We start from the raw sequence: 19934 nt of genomic DNA on the forward strand, positions 1-19934 counted from the left end.
CAGTTTGTCAGGCTTTCTGAAAGTCCTTCAGGAGTGATTTACTTTTTGGGGGGAGATATTAAGCCACTTTATACTGATCTGCTCATTCAAGCACAAAAAGGCAACTAACTCAAGTTCTGAACCACTGTTGTGTCTCCACAAAACAGAGAAAGAACCAATTTTAAATAGTATCTGAGGCACTTTGTTACTGTTGCAGCCTGTTGCAGAAACACGTAAATTGCTCTAGTTTCTTTGACATTCCAACAAAGAAAACCCAGGAATAAAAATTGTGTTTTTGCACCAACAAGGTACTAATAGCTAACGGCTTTTAGCAAAAATAGCAAAAAAAACTTGGGCTATCTCAACATGATGTGTAGTGCGTCCTTAAAAAAATAAGGAAACTGGATGAGTGGATATGCCATGATTAAGGGAGGGTAACACGGAGAAAAGCCTGAGGTATGCCGAATTACACGAAAAAAAGAAATTGCAAGAAAGTTTCACAAAACTTTGTTGAAGTATTGACTAATATTGACTTTGACCTTGTTAGAATTGTAAAAACTTTATTTTATCCTTATATACCATTTTTCAATTTGTGTTTGCGTCTCAATAAATCACTGCACCCATTTCCCATGTTCCAAGCAAACCATAAAGAAAGGGCGGTTCGAGACTTCTGCACAGTGCTGCTAAAACAAACAAACACAACCTTGTTGCAGTTGCTGTGAGAAAAGAGAAACTATTACATGGTAGTTTTATGACTCCATAAATGTTCTCAATTCTGTAAGTCCCCAGATGGTTTTCAATCTCTAAAGACCAAATCACCCAAAGTAAGCAGCAGAAAGTACAACGCAGAAGCTGCTTAAAGCCATTTATCCCTTTCCATGGAGAAATTATCAAAATATTTTTTCTTTGTAATCACTCCGCAAAAACTTCAATTCACATTGTAAATAGTACCACGATGGGTACATATTTGGAGAACGGGGTTGTAATGACAACAGTTTATCACATTTATTTTCACAGCAAGAGTTTTTTAAGAGGATTTTTGATAATAGTCCTCATTTGGACTGCACATGGGAAAAAAACAAACTGGTTTGTCATTTCAACACACAGCTGGAGGAAGTCTACCCCGGAGGTCCCGTACAGCTGAAAATTATCTAAAATAAATGAAATTGTCTAAAATTGCTCTACTTTCCTCTAAATAAGACTTGAAGTAAAGGGAAAAAAAGACTAAATATGAGCTTAAGTGTCAGATTATCTCTGCGGCTTACTGCTGCATGTACCAAGTGCTAATGATCCCTGGCTGTGGTCCAACTCTGTCTTATATTTTGCCATTGAAAATAACTCAGACTAATTTCACATCTCTCTGCGTGAAAACTATCAGAGAAATAAATGCTCGAAGAGGAGGTTAGATTGCATAATGTATTCACAATCTAATTTGAGCTGTGGCCTCCCAGAGCTGGAAACATTATTAAAATTCACTGCAGTGGGTGGGGTCAGGAGGCTAAGCTGGAGATGGGCTGGAGTAAAAAAAGAAAACTTTCTAAACAATAAAATCTGATGACAGACGCCTTTATTGTTTCATCTTCAACATTAGCCAGTTTCATGGACATCTTTACCTGTAAGCTGATTGTCCTGTTTAATTATGTTTAATGTTTTTAATTATAATGGGCGGGCTTTGTAGCACTGGACTCTTGCAGAATAAAACATGTAATAAGCAGTAGGTGCATGAACAGGACTACCTGAGCCCCCTGCACATAAGCAACGATCCACATTGCTGCTTAGTCAAAATGATGTGGGCCGGGTAGGGAGCATGTGATTAGTCATGGGCATCAAATTAATATTCACTCTTGAGTGGTAACACAGAAAATAGGAAAGGCATTAAGAAAGAAACACTCACTCCCGCATCGTCCTCCCTGCTGTCGCTGGTGTCCTCGCTCTTGTGGTGTCCGGCTGAGGAGCGAGTGTCCCTCTTTCGGCTGGCGTCGGTCCCCTCCGTCTGTCTCTCTCCATCTGGACCAAGGGGAAACATGGATATTGCTTAGAAAGACAGCGACCACTATTATCCCAATTTTCAGGTTATTGTCATTCACATTTCCACTTTAATCATCATTAATGGCATCATTGTCATTCAGATTTCTCTCATTATCATCACCGTCATCATCACTGTCGTCAACAATAATTTGAAGCTATCACCCTTTTTTCTTCCAACTCAGCCTCTCCACTGTCATCAACCCCAGATAAAAGTTCCCAGAGAAAGGCAGATTAAGTGTGAAAAAAAAATTGTAATTGGAAAAGCGAAAGGAGACAAGAGGGAAGAATAAAACCGAGTCCAGAGGGGAAATGTGAAGCAGGGGGAATGAAAATGGAGGGGGGAGAAGGAAAAAAAAAAAAAAAAGCAAGAGATCGACAAACGGAGAGACAGAGAGAATAGCTTTTGCTGGGAAAGCTAGACTGCGGTCATGCCACCGATGGATTATGGGAGTTTTGCTGCACAATGATGACAGTTGCCTTGGCCAGGAGCGAACAATTGGAACTTAAAACTACTCATTACACGTGTGTATGAGTGTGTGTCAGCTTTTGTGTGTCTGTCACAGAGCATATGTTCAAAATTGCCATTTCTCTGCCAGTAACACGTGCACATGCATACACACGCGTTGCCACGGATGATCGCACCACACGACTCAATACAGAGAAGTTACAAGATATTTAGCACTTTATGAGAGCCTGGTTATTTGGAGTTACAAGGACCAAATGGATACTATAAGGTTTCCTCTAAAGGTTTTCACATCTATGAGGACTTCATATAAAAATAAATAAATAAATAAAAAAAGAGAATCCATACCCAATTCAGTCCAATCTCATTTTATTTGTATTGCCCTGGACTTGATCCCATTTGGCTGACATGGTACATGAATGCACAACACTTCTGCAGCCTGGATGGGCTGCCATAAAAGGTGGCGCCACTGCAATTGACTTGCCAATAAAATGGGAGAAGGAGGGGCCTCGATTGCATTACAGTGAAAGTGGTTCATTACTGTCCGCCTGGCCGCTGTAGCTGCAGCGTATATACACGCATACATTCACACACACACACAAGAATGTGCACACATGCACACAAGGGATGGAATGTGATTAAAAGACAGAATGGGGAGAGCGGGTGGTCATAAAGCATAATGAGAGCTAATAGTTTTCCAATATGTCCCCTTAACAATGAGTCTGAGTGGGCTGAATTGGATGCGGGTGGTTGAGAGGTGGTGGGGGGGCTGAGCTGTGGGATGATTGATGCAGTCGAGGAGAAAGGGAAAAACAGAGAGGTATACTTGTGCTCATTCTCCTCATTCATGTACAGAAACGGAAGGGAACAATTGAACTACTGTCAAAAAGCAATCCAAGCCGAAAACAGACAGAATAAATAAAATGTCGCAAAAGTAAAAGTTTTCATCTCTCTAATTCAGCTTGTCCTGCATCCTATCAAAGTCTCGAGCAAACGTAATATCTGCAGACGGTTTGTTTTCCTCATTTGTTTGGAAATCATCCTGCCTGTCTCTCTTCATTCCCTCCGCAATCTCACTGATTCTACACAACTGTAATAAAAATACACTTTGATCTGAAAAATTATCATCTTTTTGTGGAACAAATGAAGCACTGGAGAAAATTACCATGTTCACAACGACTTTCCTTAAATAAACTATTCCCATCTTTCTCTCCGTGATTGTGTTCCCCTCTAGAATGAAGTGTGCCGAAAATGATTTTATAACTAATAAATAAATAAAAGAGACACTTCCACAAAACGGACAATAACACAATAACAACTAGTGGAAGCGGAGGAACCTGTAAGTGCCATTTTCATGTCAAACACAGCCACTTGAGCCACACGAATTGTGCTACGAAAGCCATCACCCCGCAGTAGAAGTCGATATGGACAGCCTAAGTACAGCCTCCGGGGTCTATCAAAGCTCCACCAGATCAAAGAGCAAAGAGCAGCTACGCTAAACCTCATCTCACTTCGAGCCCTACATTGTGGAGTCAAAAATAGAAGGACACTTCAACTTCCAGCACTATAACTTGTCAGATGTTATGAATGCGCATTTCCCTGGTGGGGCGTGTGCCTTAGAATGATTTAGAAGGCTGCGATATTAAAATGCCAAGACGTCATGCGGCATTGTAAATAAAGTATAGCAAGTTACCCAAAAATCACTCCAATGAAAAAACAAAATATCATTTCTTGATCATTTATCCAGCTCTTCATTTTGAAATGTATTTTCGTTCCTCTTCTGAGTAAACAGTGTGTGAGTCACTGCATGAGTCAACTGGCAGCATATCTTTCTGTAACCATTTATCTGAGACTATTAAGAGTAGGCACTGCACCAAGACACTTTTTTTCCTTGTCTTGCATCATTTATGTAAGTGATCACCTTAAATGTGAATGTGAATACAGAAATTATTATTAAAATTAAACAACAACAAAAAAAAAAAAAAATCATCTTTGAAGCTGAGTGAGATAGTTTCAAACCCCACAACGAAGAGCAACCAGAAAGGGAAAAAAAAACCCATCCAAAGCTGATTTCAATAAATCGTGATTTGCATGCAAAATAAATATCAAAGCAGTACAGTCAAACAGACCAAATCCATTACAGCTTTTCTGAATGCCAACAATAAACAGAGAAAAGATTAACGGCATTAGAGTTACAAAGAAAGAAAATGGAAAGCAGGTGTCAGAAAGCAGGTGACCAACATGAGAAAGCAAACTTTCTCATGAAAAATGATTCATCTTCCAGCCTCTGAAGCAATGTCTTTTAAAATTTGAGAAGAATATTTATCGAAAAAAAATAGTGTATCTTCACGATAATGTCCATATCCCTACAAGAACAGCCCTATCAAATGAAAAGGAAAGTGGAAATTAAATTTATGCTGATATTTGTTACATTATAATTACACTTAAATCCTTTGGGGTCACTTTTAAGATTGAAATGTTTGGAAATACTGAAAAAAAAGGAGAAGATTGAATTAATTAGTTTAAAAACTATCAACTCTTCAACAATACAAAAAAAAGTGAAGATAATGAGAACAGCAAGTACTTTTCTGTGTGTGTGTTTTAGTTAGTGTGCACGTGCGTGTGTGTTTTTGTGGACAAATGTTCAAACATTCATTACCAACAAGTCCCTCAGCACGCTTTAATACTCTAAAAATGGAGACAGTAATGCAAATGTAACGCTGCATGGGTGCGAGTTCCTTTCTTAGCATATAAACCAAGTGACGACATGTGGTTCTGCACGGCTCTGGAGAATGACTCATAAATAATAGTCTCTGCTGGAAAGAAGTGATTTGATGACCAAATCAAATGGCACTGTAGTAAACTGGGACACGTATTCTCCTATGTAACCAGCCTGCACTCCTTCAGTGGTTGTGCACCAACTACAACTTTAAAAAGACCGAAAGAACAGGATGTGCAGACGGACAGCACAAGCAGACCATGATGAAATGTGCAAAAGCCACAGTATGGCGCTGCTAGCAAGTGGCTGAACTGTGACAGGACTTCAAGCCTCGATGCCGGCTCTAATGAAGTAATGAAGAGCCGACTGGCAGGTTAATGGAAGCCAATTGACTGTGCGCTCTGCCACCAGCAGGAGACCAAGCAGAATACTAATCCTTGAGGAGCCACCTCTCTCTTGTTTCTTGTGTTCTGCCTAATCAGTTCATTTCCCCCCCACTTCTAAAACAGGAGCACTATTTACTGTGAAGATAAGATGGTGCAGAGCAACTTCTTCAACCTCCAGAGGACACAGATAGTGAATAGCTTTTGGAGCACTTTGCAGATTACATCTTTTGCGGGGTATATTGAAAATCACAATAAACAGAAGTGTTATCCAAAGGTTGACGTGGGCACAATCTGTGGATAGAGACAAGGAAGTGTGTGTGTTGGGGGGGGGGGGGGGGGAGAGGGGGGTGTTCTTCGAGCATCTTCTTCTTTTGAGAAGTAAGTAATAAATTCACCTTGCCTGGCTGCCCTTTTAAAAGTAAAGATATTCTAAACTCTATGCCTTTTTAGTGAACTGCAGCTGTCAGAGCTCTCATCAGGGCTGTACGTGTGCCAATTTAAATGTATGCCTGTACTTTACTGTGTTTGTGCATATATGCATGCATTTGCGTGTGTGTGCAAACGTGCAAGCATTGTCTGCATCTCCTTTCATCTTCTAACAGGACTGACTACACTGGGTTTCACTTCGAGGTGGTGCTCCACTGTATGTTAAGTGATAGACAGAATGGTGATACAGCAGAATACTAATCACAGAATCAGAGGAGCGAGTGTAGCAGGAGCTACAGGCTATGCAATGAAATGAGAAAGAGGAAAACAAAAAAAAAAAAATCCAACATTATGGAGAAGAAAAATAAAACAGAGCTGGTTAAGTAGGACAAGTTTAGTTTAAACAGATATGAAAAAGCCAAGTCAAAACAAATTAACTAATAATCTATGTGGGAGCCCCCCAGGATCTGTTCTATGCTCAAGTCCCTCTGGTAAACAGGAAGAAATAATAGCAAATAACAGCACGCAGTCAAACATGCCAGCTCACAGTGGTTCATGAAGAACGCCAAGCGTCATTATCACAATTTATTTGCCAGTGTCATCTCTAGAGCGGCTCCTACATGGTCTCCTTTCAACTTGCGCAGTCAAGCATACTCTGTGTTAACACGGGACTGGCAACAGATCCCAAGCAGGAAAGGAATATATTAAATGACTTATGGTTACAAATGGAAATTACAGTGTCAAAAAGGGGGTTAAAAATAACTGTAGTTCATTACTGCTGCAATATTTTTCTGTACAATGTCAGATAATAGTAAAAGTATTTAGTGATAAGTACTAAAATTTTGAACATATCAGCAAATCTGCTCATTGCACATGGATGTTCACTGTTCGTAGACTTAAATTACACCTTTCTTGGCTGCTACTTCAAAGCACATTGTGCGCTGTCTGTCCTGCGTGCTGCACAACAACATTGAATATTTAGTATTTACTGCTGTTTACACTTAGCTAGATTAATGCGATGGTGTTGTGTTTAGTATGTTGCTTTGGGGTTTTTTTTGCTTGTTTTCTATTCTTTTTCTCTCAACAGGTGATCCAGGAGATTTTTTTTTCCCCCCTTTCTCACTGTCCCTCTTCCCTTCTGTTTTTCTTTTCCTTCATCTTTCTTTCTCCCTTCCCTATCCCCCACTCATGTCTGTCCCGTCTGTAACAACTGAAAATAAAATAAATAATAAAAACAAAGGACTATCAAATGGACCAATACGGCAATGCCACGATGATCCATTTGGCAAAATAAATCCATTGGGTATCTTGGTTGGTCTTCAGACAACAATTCTGACGGCTAAAGAACCAAATGGGACAGGCTAAATAAATAAATAAATAAATAAATAAATGGAGACAACAAGGAATCTGTAACTGTACAGCGACAGATGCAAGCTGATGAGGAATAAATCTATCACCTCCTCGCCTGATCTCAAGGTAATAGCAAGGGAGAGATTGTGCAGGGCTGAGACGGGATCCTCCCAGCAAACATTTTGACGTTGAATTATCATCAGCTGGCATCTTGTCATGGCTGAAAGATAGTTCCAAGATGAAAGTTGAACTGATGTTGTGGATATTAGTGCAACATTGGTTCGAGCTACATCTTCAATGTCGTCTAGAGGTCCATGTTAAACTTTCTAGTACTGGAAAGTTTGTGTTCAAGGATTGTTTTCCTACTATCTCTTTGTTGATTAGAAAAAACTAAATAAAGAAAATTAAAAACATTTCTCAATAGAAAGAACTGAGAAGAACATATTCCCTTGCTGACATTGCGGACAGCAAGGACATAATTGTATGAATTTGACACGATAAGGTCCGCACACCAATAAAATGATAAACTGTAAATGGCTTAATAAAACAAAAACAGGCTCAGGTGATACTAGTCTGTATACGTGGAGACGACTTTCTCTGGATGTCTGTTCACAGCCATGTGCCAACCAAGTCAGTTGCTTTTACTTTTAAATAGAGATGGCACGATACCACTTTTTTATGTCCGATACCGATACCGATATCATAAATTTGGATATCTGCCGATACCGATATGAATCCGATATAGTGTTTTTTAATCAACAAAACTGTTTTTTAAAATATCTTGCTGCATTTTGCAAGTCTGCAAGTTCATACTCAAGTTTAAAACAACAACTACACTAAAGCTATTCTGTTATACCTGTATACAAAAAAAATATTTCATAGTTCAGCAATACTGATCAATCTAATAAACTTAGACCTACACCATCCTCCCTATTCTGGTATTTTAAAGAGTACTTAGCGTAAATATTAAGCAACCTAACTAATAGGGTTCCAACTCCCAGCAACAACAAAAATAAATAAATAAAAAATAGGGAACCACCCCTCACGCGCCACCCCATGATGCTTAATCGACGTAATCAACCTTAATTTGATGCAGTGTGAAAAAAAAATGCACAGAAATCAATTATTTTTCAAGAAATATTAAATAGATTCAACATCTTTCTTCAACAAAATTGCAGACTGCACAGATGGTACCTTCCCAAAGTAAAAAGTACTATAGCTTACTAGGGTATATATATTAGACTTAATAGTCACTATATACAGTAATTGACTTCTATTCATTTTACATCAAATTAAAACTTTGGGTGTCAGATAATTATTTATTAAAAGATAGACATTTTAAATGAGAATAAGAAAGAAAAGTATGTCTTTGTGCCCCCTTTTCCCTGTTCATGCCCTATCGGCCCCCTTGGCTAAACTTTGCTAGATCCGCCCCTGCACAGTTACCAGCGTCAGCTACGTAGAAAAAGATCCTGGTGTAGAAAGTAATATTAAATAAATTCTAACAACAGCTTATCAAGCTTAAACGTGCTGCTGTTGTTCAGCCGCTGGTTTGCTCTTTCTGGTGCAAAGTGGACCAAAAACAAACAAGAGAGACGGACTCGCGACAGAAAAGCCGATCAGCTGATCAGTTTCACGATTGAAGTAGCAGCCGGAGAGCGAGAGGCAGTCGCTTGTTAAGCTTAACGCAGGAATGCTTTACAAACATTCAGAGATGGACTTACACACTTGCTTTACTTCTCTCGGGGATAACTTTGTCGGAGATGAAATGCCAGGTTGCTAGCGAAGCTCCACATGCTATCCAGACCACGACAGGTCCCGCATGCCACAGCCACTGCTCCGACGTGCTAACGTTCTGAGGTGAGTTACGGCGTGTTGCAAGTTTTGTGAGGTGCTTTCATGATATTTAATGGATCGGATTACATTTTTTATTTTTCTCCGATATCCGATCCAGTAATTTAGGTCAGTATCGGACCGATACCGATACGTAATATCGGATCGGTCCATCTCTACTTTTAAATGCAATAATTCCTTCTTTCTAACGGTGTGTTCACACCGAACGCGATGGACGCGAATAAAACGCCCCAAACGCCCCTAATTTGACGCGTGTACATTCGCGTCTCAACTCGTGTCCAAGAAAAATCCATCGCGCGTGAACCGGAAATGTGGGAGGAATGTGGGAGGGAGTTGTGCCAGACCTGGTTTTGCAAGATGGCAGCTATCGAGCTAGCGCTTCAAGAGAGAGTCTCCCTTCTCTATGTACTGTGGAGAGCAGAGCAGCAGCGTAAAAGACGTCCTCGCCGTACCTGGGTCCATCAAGTCCTCCAGGCGCGTGAGCAGTTTGGTGAGTTTCACCATTTGCTCCAGGAGCTGCGCCTGGATGACGGCAGATTCCAGCGATATCATCGTCTGTCACCCGGCCAGTTTGAGGACCTGCTTTCCCGCGTCGGTCCCAGAATCGCCCGCCTAGACACCAATTACAGGCGCTCAATCCCACCTGCAGAGCGCCTGTCCGTCTGCCTGAGGTTAGTAAAAGTGGTCAATACGGTAGTCCTTTATTGATACCTGTGCTAATATATGCTAAACCATCCATTTATACACTGCTAACATGGATGTGCTATGCTAACAGTGAATGCTGTCGGCGTTTACTGATGGCATAGCACATCCATGTTAGCAGTGTATCGTGTATACACTGCTAACATGGATGTGCTATAACAGTGAATGCTGTCGGCGTGTATAAACTATCGTTTATACACTGCTAACATGGATGTGCTATGCTAACAGTGAATGCTGTCGGCGTTTACTGATGGCATAGCACATCCATGTTAGCAGTGTATCGTGTATACACTGCTAACATGGATGTGCTATAACAGTGAATGCTGTCGGCGTGTATAAACTATCGTTTATACACTGCTAACATGGATGTGCTATGCTAACAGTGAATGCTGTCGGCGTTTACTGATGGCATAGCACATCCATGTTAGCAGTGTATCGTGTATACACTGCTAACATGGATGTCCCCCTCTGTTGTGGAGCTCTGGATGGGAAGCACGTCCAGACGAAGGCACCCCCCAACTCAGGATCCATGTTCCACAACTACAAGGGAACTTTCTCCTTTTTAAAATTTTCTTAATAAATGGATCTCTACTCCAAAATAACCTAACCTCTCTTTATTCTCTTAAGTAACTTGTCTTCACTATGTTCCTATAACCAGTGTGATGCAAAAGTTTGAGCAACCTTATTAATAGTCATTATTTTCCTGTATGAATCGGTTACAGTAAAAAATGTCAATTACATATATCATATAGGAGACACACACATTGATATACACTACATATTTATGTTATTTCTCTTTTTATGTGTTGCCAATATATGCACCTGCTTTATTTAGTGTAAAGTTATTGCACACTTTCTGTAAATCCAGTGAACTGCATTTCACTTCTCAAATATCACTGTGTGTCTCCTATATGATGTATTTAACTGACAATTTAAATTGTGACAAATAACGATTTGTACAGGACAATGATGGCTATTAACAAGGTTGCCCAAACTTTTGCATCCCACTGTATCAGTATATTTTGTCATTAGTATAATATGAAATAAATTCTACTTGTGTCAAGTCGGGTGCCAATATTTGCTGTGTAGTAGAACAGAGACATTTGTCATTATAAATGTTTATTTGATAAAATATATAAATTCAGTAATAAAAAGATTCAACATAAATATATGAAATGTAACTATTTACAGAGAGACAGGAATAAAAAGGACCCAGCTTGGAGTGGAAGAGCCTCAGGGGAGAAGGAGGAGAAGAATAAGAACATTGTTTCTGCCCTGGAGAGCTGCTGCCTCATCAGAAAACTACTGATCATTAGGGTCCAATGTTTCCAAATTTAGCACAGCTGTGCTGTTGTCAAAAACTAATTTATGAATTTGGAATTTCACGAATTCTCGTGTCTGAGGCGGCATGCTCTCCAGAGCAGGAACAAGGCCGAGGAGGAAATACTCTGTTGCAGACGGGCGTGGCCTCTTTAGGGACTCCAGGATAGCCAGCTCCACCGCCGATGGACCATCCTGGGACCCTTCCCTCGACTGCCTTCGAGCTCTCCTCCTCTGTGGGCCTGTAAAAAACAGAACAAAACACCACAAAGAAATGAGAAGGCTGCTACTAGATTGTCATTTTCAAAATTGAAAAAAACCAGGATATGAACAGATTGGTTGTAGATATTTAGTAAAGGTGATCACAAGGGAATCCAAGCAAGTAAAAAGCTATCAGTGCTTGATGTTCATACCTGTGGGTGCAGCAGCAGGAGTGGAGGGACCAGGGACTGGGGAGTCAGGAGAAGCAACAGGGGAGGACTCTGCTGCATGATAACTTGACTCTATCAAGACAATATTAAATGTTAACAGGTTGAAGACAATAGTCATAGAGAATATTATATTATTATATACTTATTATTATATACAGTGGTCTCCCATTTATTGCAGCACATGAACAGTAGTCACAGTTCTCACAAGTTGATTCTCAAAGTGCAAACCTTTGTCGATTTTAAAACGTAAAAGTATTATGCCGCGCTTTTTCTCCGTCTGCGGCGCCACTTTTGTGCGCCTTTTTTGCTCCCGGTGCAGGTGTCTATTTCCGAATGAGGGTCATAGTTATGAGTGTTTTTGTGCTGTTTTTTTCTATTTGAAGTGATGGTTATCAAAACCAAACATGATAAGTTTGGCAAGCGCAGGAGACACGACACGGAGGAGATTTGTCATTTGGGCTGCAGAATGCAATGCGCATCGTTGAAAGCTGTACGGTGCAATAAAAAAAATCAGCGAAAAGGCGAGGCAGTGACGGATGAACAGCGGGACTACTTTATACTGTTTATTAATAAACAAAATATATTCCTGTATGACAACACGCATAAATTAACTGCCTACATTAATTAATTGTAAACATACCTTCTGACTGACACTCCCCTGCTGCCTCTTCGGGCTGTCCCTGGTCCTCGGGGGAGAAGTTCTCCACGGTCCGCACCATATTACCGCTGGTCTCCCGCGGGGTGAGGAAGGGGTCCAGAAACCCCATGACCGCGAAGAACTTCCATCTCCTCCCCGATCCTGCTGCAGACCCACTCCTCTTCTCCTTCTCTGACCTCTTCTCCTTATTATATGTGTCCCTGAGGCTCTTCCACTTTCTCCTGCAGATGTCCTCTGAATAAACGCATTATCTGGTTAGCGGAAAGGTATTTGTACAACAGTGGGAAAATCGCGGGACAGTAGGCGCGCTTGCTAGCTTTTGCACGGCTTCATCGGGTCAGTCTGAAAATTAAAAAGAAGAAGGAATGAACTTACCAGGTTGCCGGATCTCCTCACTTATGTGTCTCCAAGCTAGGTCCTTTTTATTCCTGTCTCGGTAGAAATAGGAGCTGGCATCATATAGCTCGGGGTGGTTAGCCACGGCGCTGATCAGCTTTTCCTCCATACTGAATGAAGAATGAAGGGCTTTGGCTGGATCTGCCCCTTTGACCTAGGTCAGAGCCACGTCACCAGGCTCCTGATTGGTTGTCGCGGCGCGATTTGACGCTGGAGTTCAGATTTTTCCAACTCGAGCGGTAGACGCGAAACGCGCGTATGCACAAAGTGCAACACAAAAACTCACGCGCGTGGTTTTATTCGCGCGTCAAACGCGCCTGACGCGCTACACTGACGCGCGTCAAACGCGCCTGACGCGCTACACTGACGCGCGTCAAACGCGCCTGACGCGCTACACTGACGCGCGTCAAACGCGCCTGACGCGCTACACTGACGCGCGTCAAACGCGCCTGACGCGCTACACTGACGCGCGTTTCACGCGTTTTGGCGTTTTCGCGACGCAAATCTGCTTCCGAATTTTCGCGGGACCCGCAATCGCGCGTCATCGCGCCTTTCCATTGACTTTACATGTAAACCTGACGCTCTATTCGCGTCCATCGCGTTCGGTGTGAACACACCGTAATAATTTGATCTATAATTCTCACTTTGTAAGAGACAGCCTGCTGTCATACAGCAACCAGGGAGATGATATCAGGGTTTCAACCATTTTTCTGGGTTATTGAGTTCTATTATACAGCAGTAAGTGTTCATGTCATACTGAAAATAAGGAATAAAGAAGAGGCCAAAACCAAAGTATTTTTTAATGATTGTAGAATGAGTCACTCAGTTTTTCTACTGGACACTCGTCTTTGCCCCAACCATCCTCATACTGTAGGTGCCAAACTGGCAGATATGTTTGAGTTTATATATGATTAATCATCTTGTATTTTTTCTACTCTATATCAGGCATCTGTAGTTTTGTTATGATGACCATGAAGAATATCATAAACCCACACATGTTGCTGGATTTTAAAATTCTAGAGTGGGATGACTGTAGGATGGAAATGATAAATGGACTTGTTTTTCAAAGCACTTTATTTTACAAACCTCATTAACACAAACACTCTTTTCCCACTATTTGCTTTATATGTGCTTTATATGTAACATTAAAACTCTGGGAGCATCAGGAGGAACTTTGGTTAAGGAGGTAATTGGAAGATTGGTGGATTGATCCCAGTCTGTGTGCCAAAGTACAGTATGTTAAACATTCTGAGAAAAAAAAAAATCATAAATGACCCCGGTTTGAAAAATTGAGCAAGAAATTTAAAATACAGGATCGCTTTGAATCAAGTATGGGGTGAAATGTAAACTCTGTGGGCAAACATTTGTCTGTCACATGTCAAATCAGACATAGTATTCTCATGTAAAACATGCAGGTAGCCTGATACCAGGCATGTAGCAGAGCTGCTTTTTCTAGCATAGATAGTGTCTCATAGTTTCTGGGTCACATCCAGAATCATTACCCTTCTGCTGGTGTCACTAAACAGGCACTCTGCTGCTTTGAGCTTTTGTCAGAATTATATTTTAATTACCTTTTTTAATTACCTTTAATTTTTAAAGCCTTATTATCACAATATTGTAATTCTCTATAGTGCACCACAGCATTGAGGCTTGCTCGGGAGGTAAATTAAAAAATAGTTTTTTATTTCTAATATTATGAAGGCACATTATAATCACTCGAACTAACAACTACTATACAACAGGTCCACGTATTAATGTGGAAGGTTTAGTAAAATGTAATTGTCTTTAGAGGCCTTTTCTTTCTCTGTATCATCTTCAGCTTCTTTAGCTTTATACTACAGACTTACTATGTGAAATCATCCCAAGGCCTCTCTATCGTATTAAGTCATAAGGACTGTGCATCTCAGTGGAGCACACTAAGGTCACCGTCATGTTTCTGTAAACATTCTGGGATTCTGAAAAGGGTAGCTGTGGCATTATTTTGCTAGAGGCGGCCATGTGAAAAAGAAAAAAATCTGGTCAGCAACAATCCTTAAGTAGATGCTGGCATTCAAATGAAGCCTAACACCTGGTATCAAGGCGACTAATTTGTGCAAGAAAATACGCCCACCCATTTACCACTAGCGTGTTCTTTGCAACACAAGGCAGGACTGATGGATGACTTCATGCTGTTTACTTCAATTTCTAACCCTGCTGTTAGTGTATCACAACAGGAATTAAAATGTGAAAGTTGCAGTAAGCGAGTAGAGCATTTTAAACAGTTTGATTAACAAAGTTTGATGATTGTGAAACCACAGTGTAGTCGTCTGCTGCTTCAAAGTTTGATTAACTGAATTTAGAGATGGTTGAGCTGCTAACAGGCATATTTATCTGCCTGTTAGCTTAAACAAGTTTAGTCATCTGGCCCTGACCTTCCTCGCTGTCAAGGTGGTTTTGCATGCTCAACTGTAGCAAACTATGTTTTGTTTTCCTTTGTTGCAGTCAAATCCCAGCAGGCCAGCTGGTTCTGAGATGCTGAAACAACAATGTCAGGAGCAGCAGCAACAACACCTTGCTTATGCATCGTGCCTCTTCTATTGTTAGCGTGATCATTTCTGCAGTCACATCCTCTAACTTACTTGTTGAGTACTAATGCATATGTGCTTAGATTTTGGAGGGACATTAAGCAAAAATGAAACCACGAACGTGAGGAAAGCCAACACATGGTATAAGGGTGTTTGGACATCAAAGCAAACGGTGATTTTATAGGAGGTCGGGACAGCAGACACGCACAGTAACAGCATGCGCCGAGTAAATTATTGACGAGTTGAACTCGTCTACTCCACGAGTACACTGTAACTCCATCTCAATGACGTAGGCTGTAGTCCCCTTGAGCTTGCCGCACCAAATGTGTGGGAACACTAAATACACCCCTCCCTCTCTCTATTGGGGAGATTAAAATTGCATAGGAAGATGAAACAAAGGACTGCAGCTTTTAAAAGCATGAGAATGGGAGAAAGAAAGGAAGATCAAGTGAGAGGGGAACAGGTTGCAAAAGTGGAGAGAGAAAGAGGGTAAGAGGGAGGGAATTATATAGAAAGTCAAGTAGAAGACAGGCACAATGGTGAAGACTATAGGCAACTTGAGCGGGATGCAAAGAGACTGTAAGAGAGAATAGAGGTGTGTAACCACAAGGCAAGGAGCCAAAGCTCACCCAGCTGCTCACACGTTCGCTAATTTAATCACTCGTTTCTCAAACAACCATTCATTGACTGATTTAGTCACTTACTTGTTCCCTCTTTATCTCTCCTCCCCTCTCTCTGTAATGCATTTCCAATACACTACCCTATTTTTTATAAGAGGAGAGCTTGTAAACTTTTACAAAGCACGGCTTTTAACTCAGCAATCAGGCATTACAGTATAAGACATGGTTGGCATAAGCCAGTGAAAGATGTCAAACTGTTGTGCCAGAATAGTTTCTTAATGATTCCTTAAGGACCAACAAACATCCACGCATACACACACACATATAGATACACACAGGATAGCATGGCAAGGGGTAACTTAAGTGTAGCAGGCTTCACTGGGGCTCTGCTGGCCAAATGGAGCTAGCTAATTATAGCAAATAAACTGCACTGATCTGTGCTATTAGCTGGTCAGTAATGAAGCAGAGTGGAGGGCTCCTTTGACACTGATGAATGGGCCTGGCTCTGAGTGCTGCACTCCCTGGCCTTTAGTTCAGCTCTACTAACACAGCATTCTGAGCAAAGTGAGGGTGCATTAAGGCAAGGAGCATAACAAAGCTTTGCAGATGAGATAAATAGAGACAAAAGGATTGTGACAGAGAGGAGCGAGAAACAACAAAGAACAGACAGAGAGAACTTGATGGGAGGAAAGATGAAAAAAAAAAAAAAAAACACAGCAGGAAAGTGTGCTTGTAGGCCTGTGGGTGTGTAGGGCAGAAATAAAAGACTGCACAGAGATGCATAATGTGCTGTAATATGGGTCAGGGGCAAAGAGGTCCCACAATCTCTCTTTTAGCCTTTCCTGTAGCATCTGTAATGTTTTGCACTTCATTAATAGCCATCTAAAGCCAATTAGGAAAAGTCAAATAACAAAAAACAAAATGCCTGGATGGAGACAAATCAGAGCCGCAACACCCAGCACGCACTCAAAGATTAATAGACACCCTGAAAGAAACTAGAATGACCTTATTGCAGTGTCAGGGTAAAAAATACTCACACGTCTACGAGCACACACATGCACACACACACTAATACTTAACAGGGTATTGTTGCAGCAAATCTAATGAATAGAATCAATTAAGCATTTGCATTTCAGAGCAGATGATTTTGGCAATTTACAACGACGGGGATCAGTGTGAGGTCTTTTGGCTTCACAATGAAAGTCAGTGCGTAAGAACTTTGCTCATTAATATAACATCTACTTTAGTACATGCATAAATACTAAAGGCAAGCTTTGGCCTTTCATTTCTCCATATTTGCATTACTTAGCATAGCGTTGCAATGCAGAGAGTAGCATTAAGTTGTCAGTTTACATCCACAATTAGGATATGCCAGGAAGCGCTTAGAGTTTGTCTTGAAACCATCTGGACTGTAATGAAGTTTTCAGCTGAATCTACTTGAAAATTTAATACAAATATTATCTGCTCTTAAAGTTTTCAAAGCTTCTGCAATTATCTTTTTCTTAGCTCACTAGGGCCAAGGAAACAAAGAATCAACTTGTTAAAATTTCAAGATACATTTTTTCCCAAGGGAGACAGAAAAGCGTAATCTGATCTAATCTAATCAGTGCATGCAATCCGGCGATTGAAAACAATGGTATAAATGTAAATATGTGTAGTTATAAATGTACAGTTTGTATTGCTTCTGTGAATCAGGAAGTTGGTGGTTGGGTCTAGTTCACATGGACTACAACCCCACAGAGTCCCAGGTCAAATTACTGACCTTCAGGTTATTTCCTTCAGTGTGTAAGTTTGTGGCTAGACATAAAAGAGCTTTATATGGGATAAAGCATTTAAATGTGTGTGTGAATGATTGAATGTTGTTTGTATAAGATGCATTTGAGTGGTCAGTCTAGCTTTCTATTTTGAATCGCATGCAAGAAAAAAAAAAAGACAATTCTGTTCGTGCCCATCTAGATGGATGGATCCTGGATATGGGCTGCTGAATATAACAGTCTGATTCCTCTGCTACCTGCCAGTACACTCTCCCCGCTAACCCTCAGATGGCCGTCTACCATCTTCTCCTGCTGCTCAGTGCCCATGGCCACCCTGAACTTCACTGGCCATCTCGAGCCCTCTAAGGTCAGCTTTGGCCCTATGCAGGGTTACCATGGAGACAGGAGTGTAAAATAAAACATTTTCATCAATGGCAAAATCCACCAAAAAGAGAGAAAGTAGAGCCAGAGAGCGAGAAACGGAAGATGTTAAGAAGCTGCAGCAACCACTCACAGACAGACACATGATTGCGACCAGAGCAGATCAATTATATCCAAATGGAAGTACACATACACACACACAAAACAACATTAACTCAACATTGCAAAATGCCTTGACGCACCTGTGTGTTGCATTTGCATCAGTGCAAATAAATGCTCAAAGTGTGCAGACCTCTGGATAATGATGGTTTTAATTACAGTGCTGTGAGCAAAGTGTACAAAGATATATATGCATATGCGCACACACACCACTATTTAATCCTCACTGTTGCTAGTGACACCCAGAGGCCCCTGCTCCAATCATAGCACAGAAGATAAGGAGGCAACTCTGAGCCAATGCAGAACCACAACCGTCAAAGCTGATGTGTCACCGGGGAAGGAATTAAAGCGAACACACAGGGGTCGCCTGCTTCCTTGAGTCCCCTTCGCTCATTAGCATACATTTGTAAACAAAGAAATGAAGGCAACGAGGGCCTTGGTGCTAGTGCGGTGTCATGCTGTTAGCAAGAGTCAGAGCTAAACAGAGCATCTAAATGAGGTGAGAGCTTTGGAGGAGACCTTTCTATGATAATGCATCGATCTTCTGTGCTCCTGACAGCTGAGCAGCTACACTGGAAGACAATGAGAGAGAAACATTTTGTGTCTGTACCACGCCTGCATCTCTCCCAAAAAAAACTTCAGAAGACAATCTCACGAGTCGAGGTCCAGGCTTCAACTTGGTTAGTACCGAGCGACATAAGCCAGACATATTTTTCTGAAGACACTTTGCTTTAAGAGCAGGAAGAAAAGACAACATAAATGAAAAAGGAAGGTTAAGGAAGAAGAAAATGGGAACTTAGCTATACCACAGTAGGTTTGACCTAGGGCTTTTCAGAGATCTCAAACACTAACCTCTAAATAACCTGTTTACTATCTCTCCATCTTTTTGTCTCCCTCGCAGGCATCCTTCTCCACTTCCCTTTTATCTTCACTACCTCATTCTGTGCCATCTCACTTGCAATTACTCTTCCTACACACTTTGTATTTATTATCCCCTTCTTCTCCGCTTTCTCTCTTCATCTCAATCACTCATTTCTTCCATTTGATGTATTTGTAGCAAAATAATACTTGAATATGGTTTCCGTGTGGAAACCCCGATGTGGTCATTATCTTCCACCAAGTGTCTGATTATCATCATTCCAAGGAGTCATTACTCTGCTGATCATATCACCTTTGTGCTAAGAGAAAGGAAGATGGTATATAAGGGTGGTGATGGGGAGAGGACAGATATAACAGATAAAGCAGGAGTTTAAAAAAGTATGTCTTGACATGGTGAGAGAAGAACAAAAGAAGAGGACAGGAGAGAAGGAGGAAAGAGGAATAAGAGAGTATCTAGGAAAAAGGAAGTGGTGATATGTTACATTCAAGGAGAAGGGGAGGAAAGGGAGATGGAAGAGGAGAAGGAGGAGGACAGAAACAATAATAGCCTTGTCTTATCACTGTACAGTGATAAATTTCCTTCTCAGCAGGGAGTCGGTGCCCAGGCTGGGGCCAGGCCTGATGACAAACCACTTCCACCCTGCAGTGCAGTACTGGCTATTTATGATCAGGCAACATATACGAGCTAGCCACGAAACCAGCAGGGCCCCAATTCATCTTGGGCCGTTGTTGTCACTCTTGGGCCCCAGTGACAACCTGAAATGGGCCTACTCCCTCACATCCCCCAACTCTGCCCTCGACTGTGACAGACACTTCAGCACATCATCCGCTGCTTACTGGTAATGATTCAATGTTACGAGCAGTT

At 41.2% G+C, this 19934-nt stretch overlaps 2 protein-coding genes across 6 annotated transcripts in view; both read right to left on the minus strand.

The window, feature by feature from the left end:
* b4galnt4a (beta-1,4-N-acetyl-galactosaminyl transferase 4a) overlaps positions 1-19934 on the minus strand; it is a 165470-nt gene that overhangs the window by 103169 nt on the left and 42367 nt on the right. For all 5 annotated transcript variants that reach the window (XM_082539927.1, XM_082539928.1, XM_082539931.1 and 2 more), the window contains exon 2: positions 1874-1986. In XM_082539927.1, the coding sequence (XP_082396053.1) occupies positions 1874-1986 (113 nt within the window). The remainder of the gene's footprint in view (positions 1-1873; positions 1987-19934) is intronic.
* Positions 11093-13058, minus strand: LOC309710498 (uncharacterized protein). The gene is made up of 3 exons (XM_082540021.1): positions 12299-13058; positions 11641-11730; positions 11093-11469 (listed from the first exon to the last, which is right to left on the minus strand). The coding sequence occupies exons 1-3, from the start codon at positions 12423-12425 to the stop codon at positions 11210-11212; spliced, it is 477 nt and encodes a 158-aa protein (XP_082396147.1). The 5' UTR covers positions 12426-13058; the 3' UTR covers positions 11093-11209.

This window comes from Aulonocara stuartgranti (genome assembly GCF_965226115.1).
Source record: "Aulonocara stuartgranti genome assembly, chromosome: 7".
Taxonomy (NCBI): domain Eukaryota; kingdom Metazoa; phylum Chordata; class Actinopteri; order Cichliformes; family Cichlidae; genus Aulonocara; species Aulonocara stuartgranti.

Excerpts from the sequence above, each read along its gene's own strand:
- LOC309710498 (XM_082540021.1), bottom strand. The coding sequence starts at position 12,425 with ATGGGGTTTCTGGACCCCTTCCTCACCCCGCGGGAGACCAGCGGTAAT. Across the intron at positions 11,731-12,298 it reads AGGGGAGTGTCAGTCAGAAG|AGTCAAGTTATCATGCAGCA; the intron begins GTATGTTTACAA and ends TTGTCTTGATAG. Across the intron at positions 11,470-11,640 it reads TCCTGCTGCTGCACCCACAG|GCCCACAGAGGAGGAGAGCT; the intron begins GTATGAACATCA and ends TGTTTTTTACAG.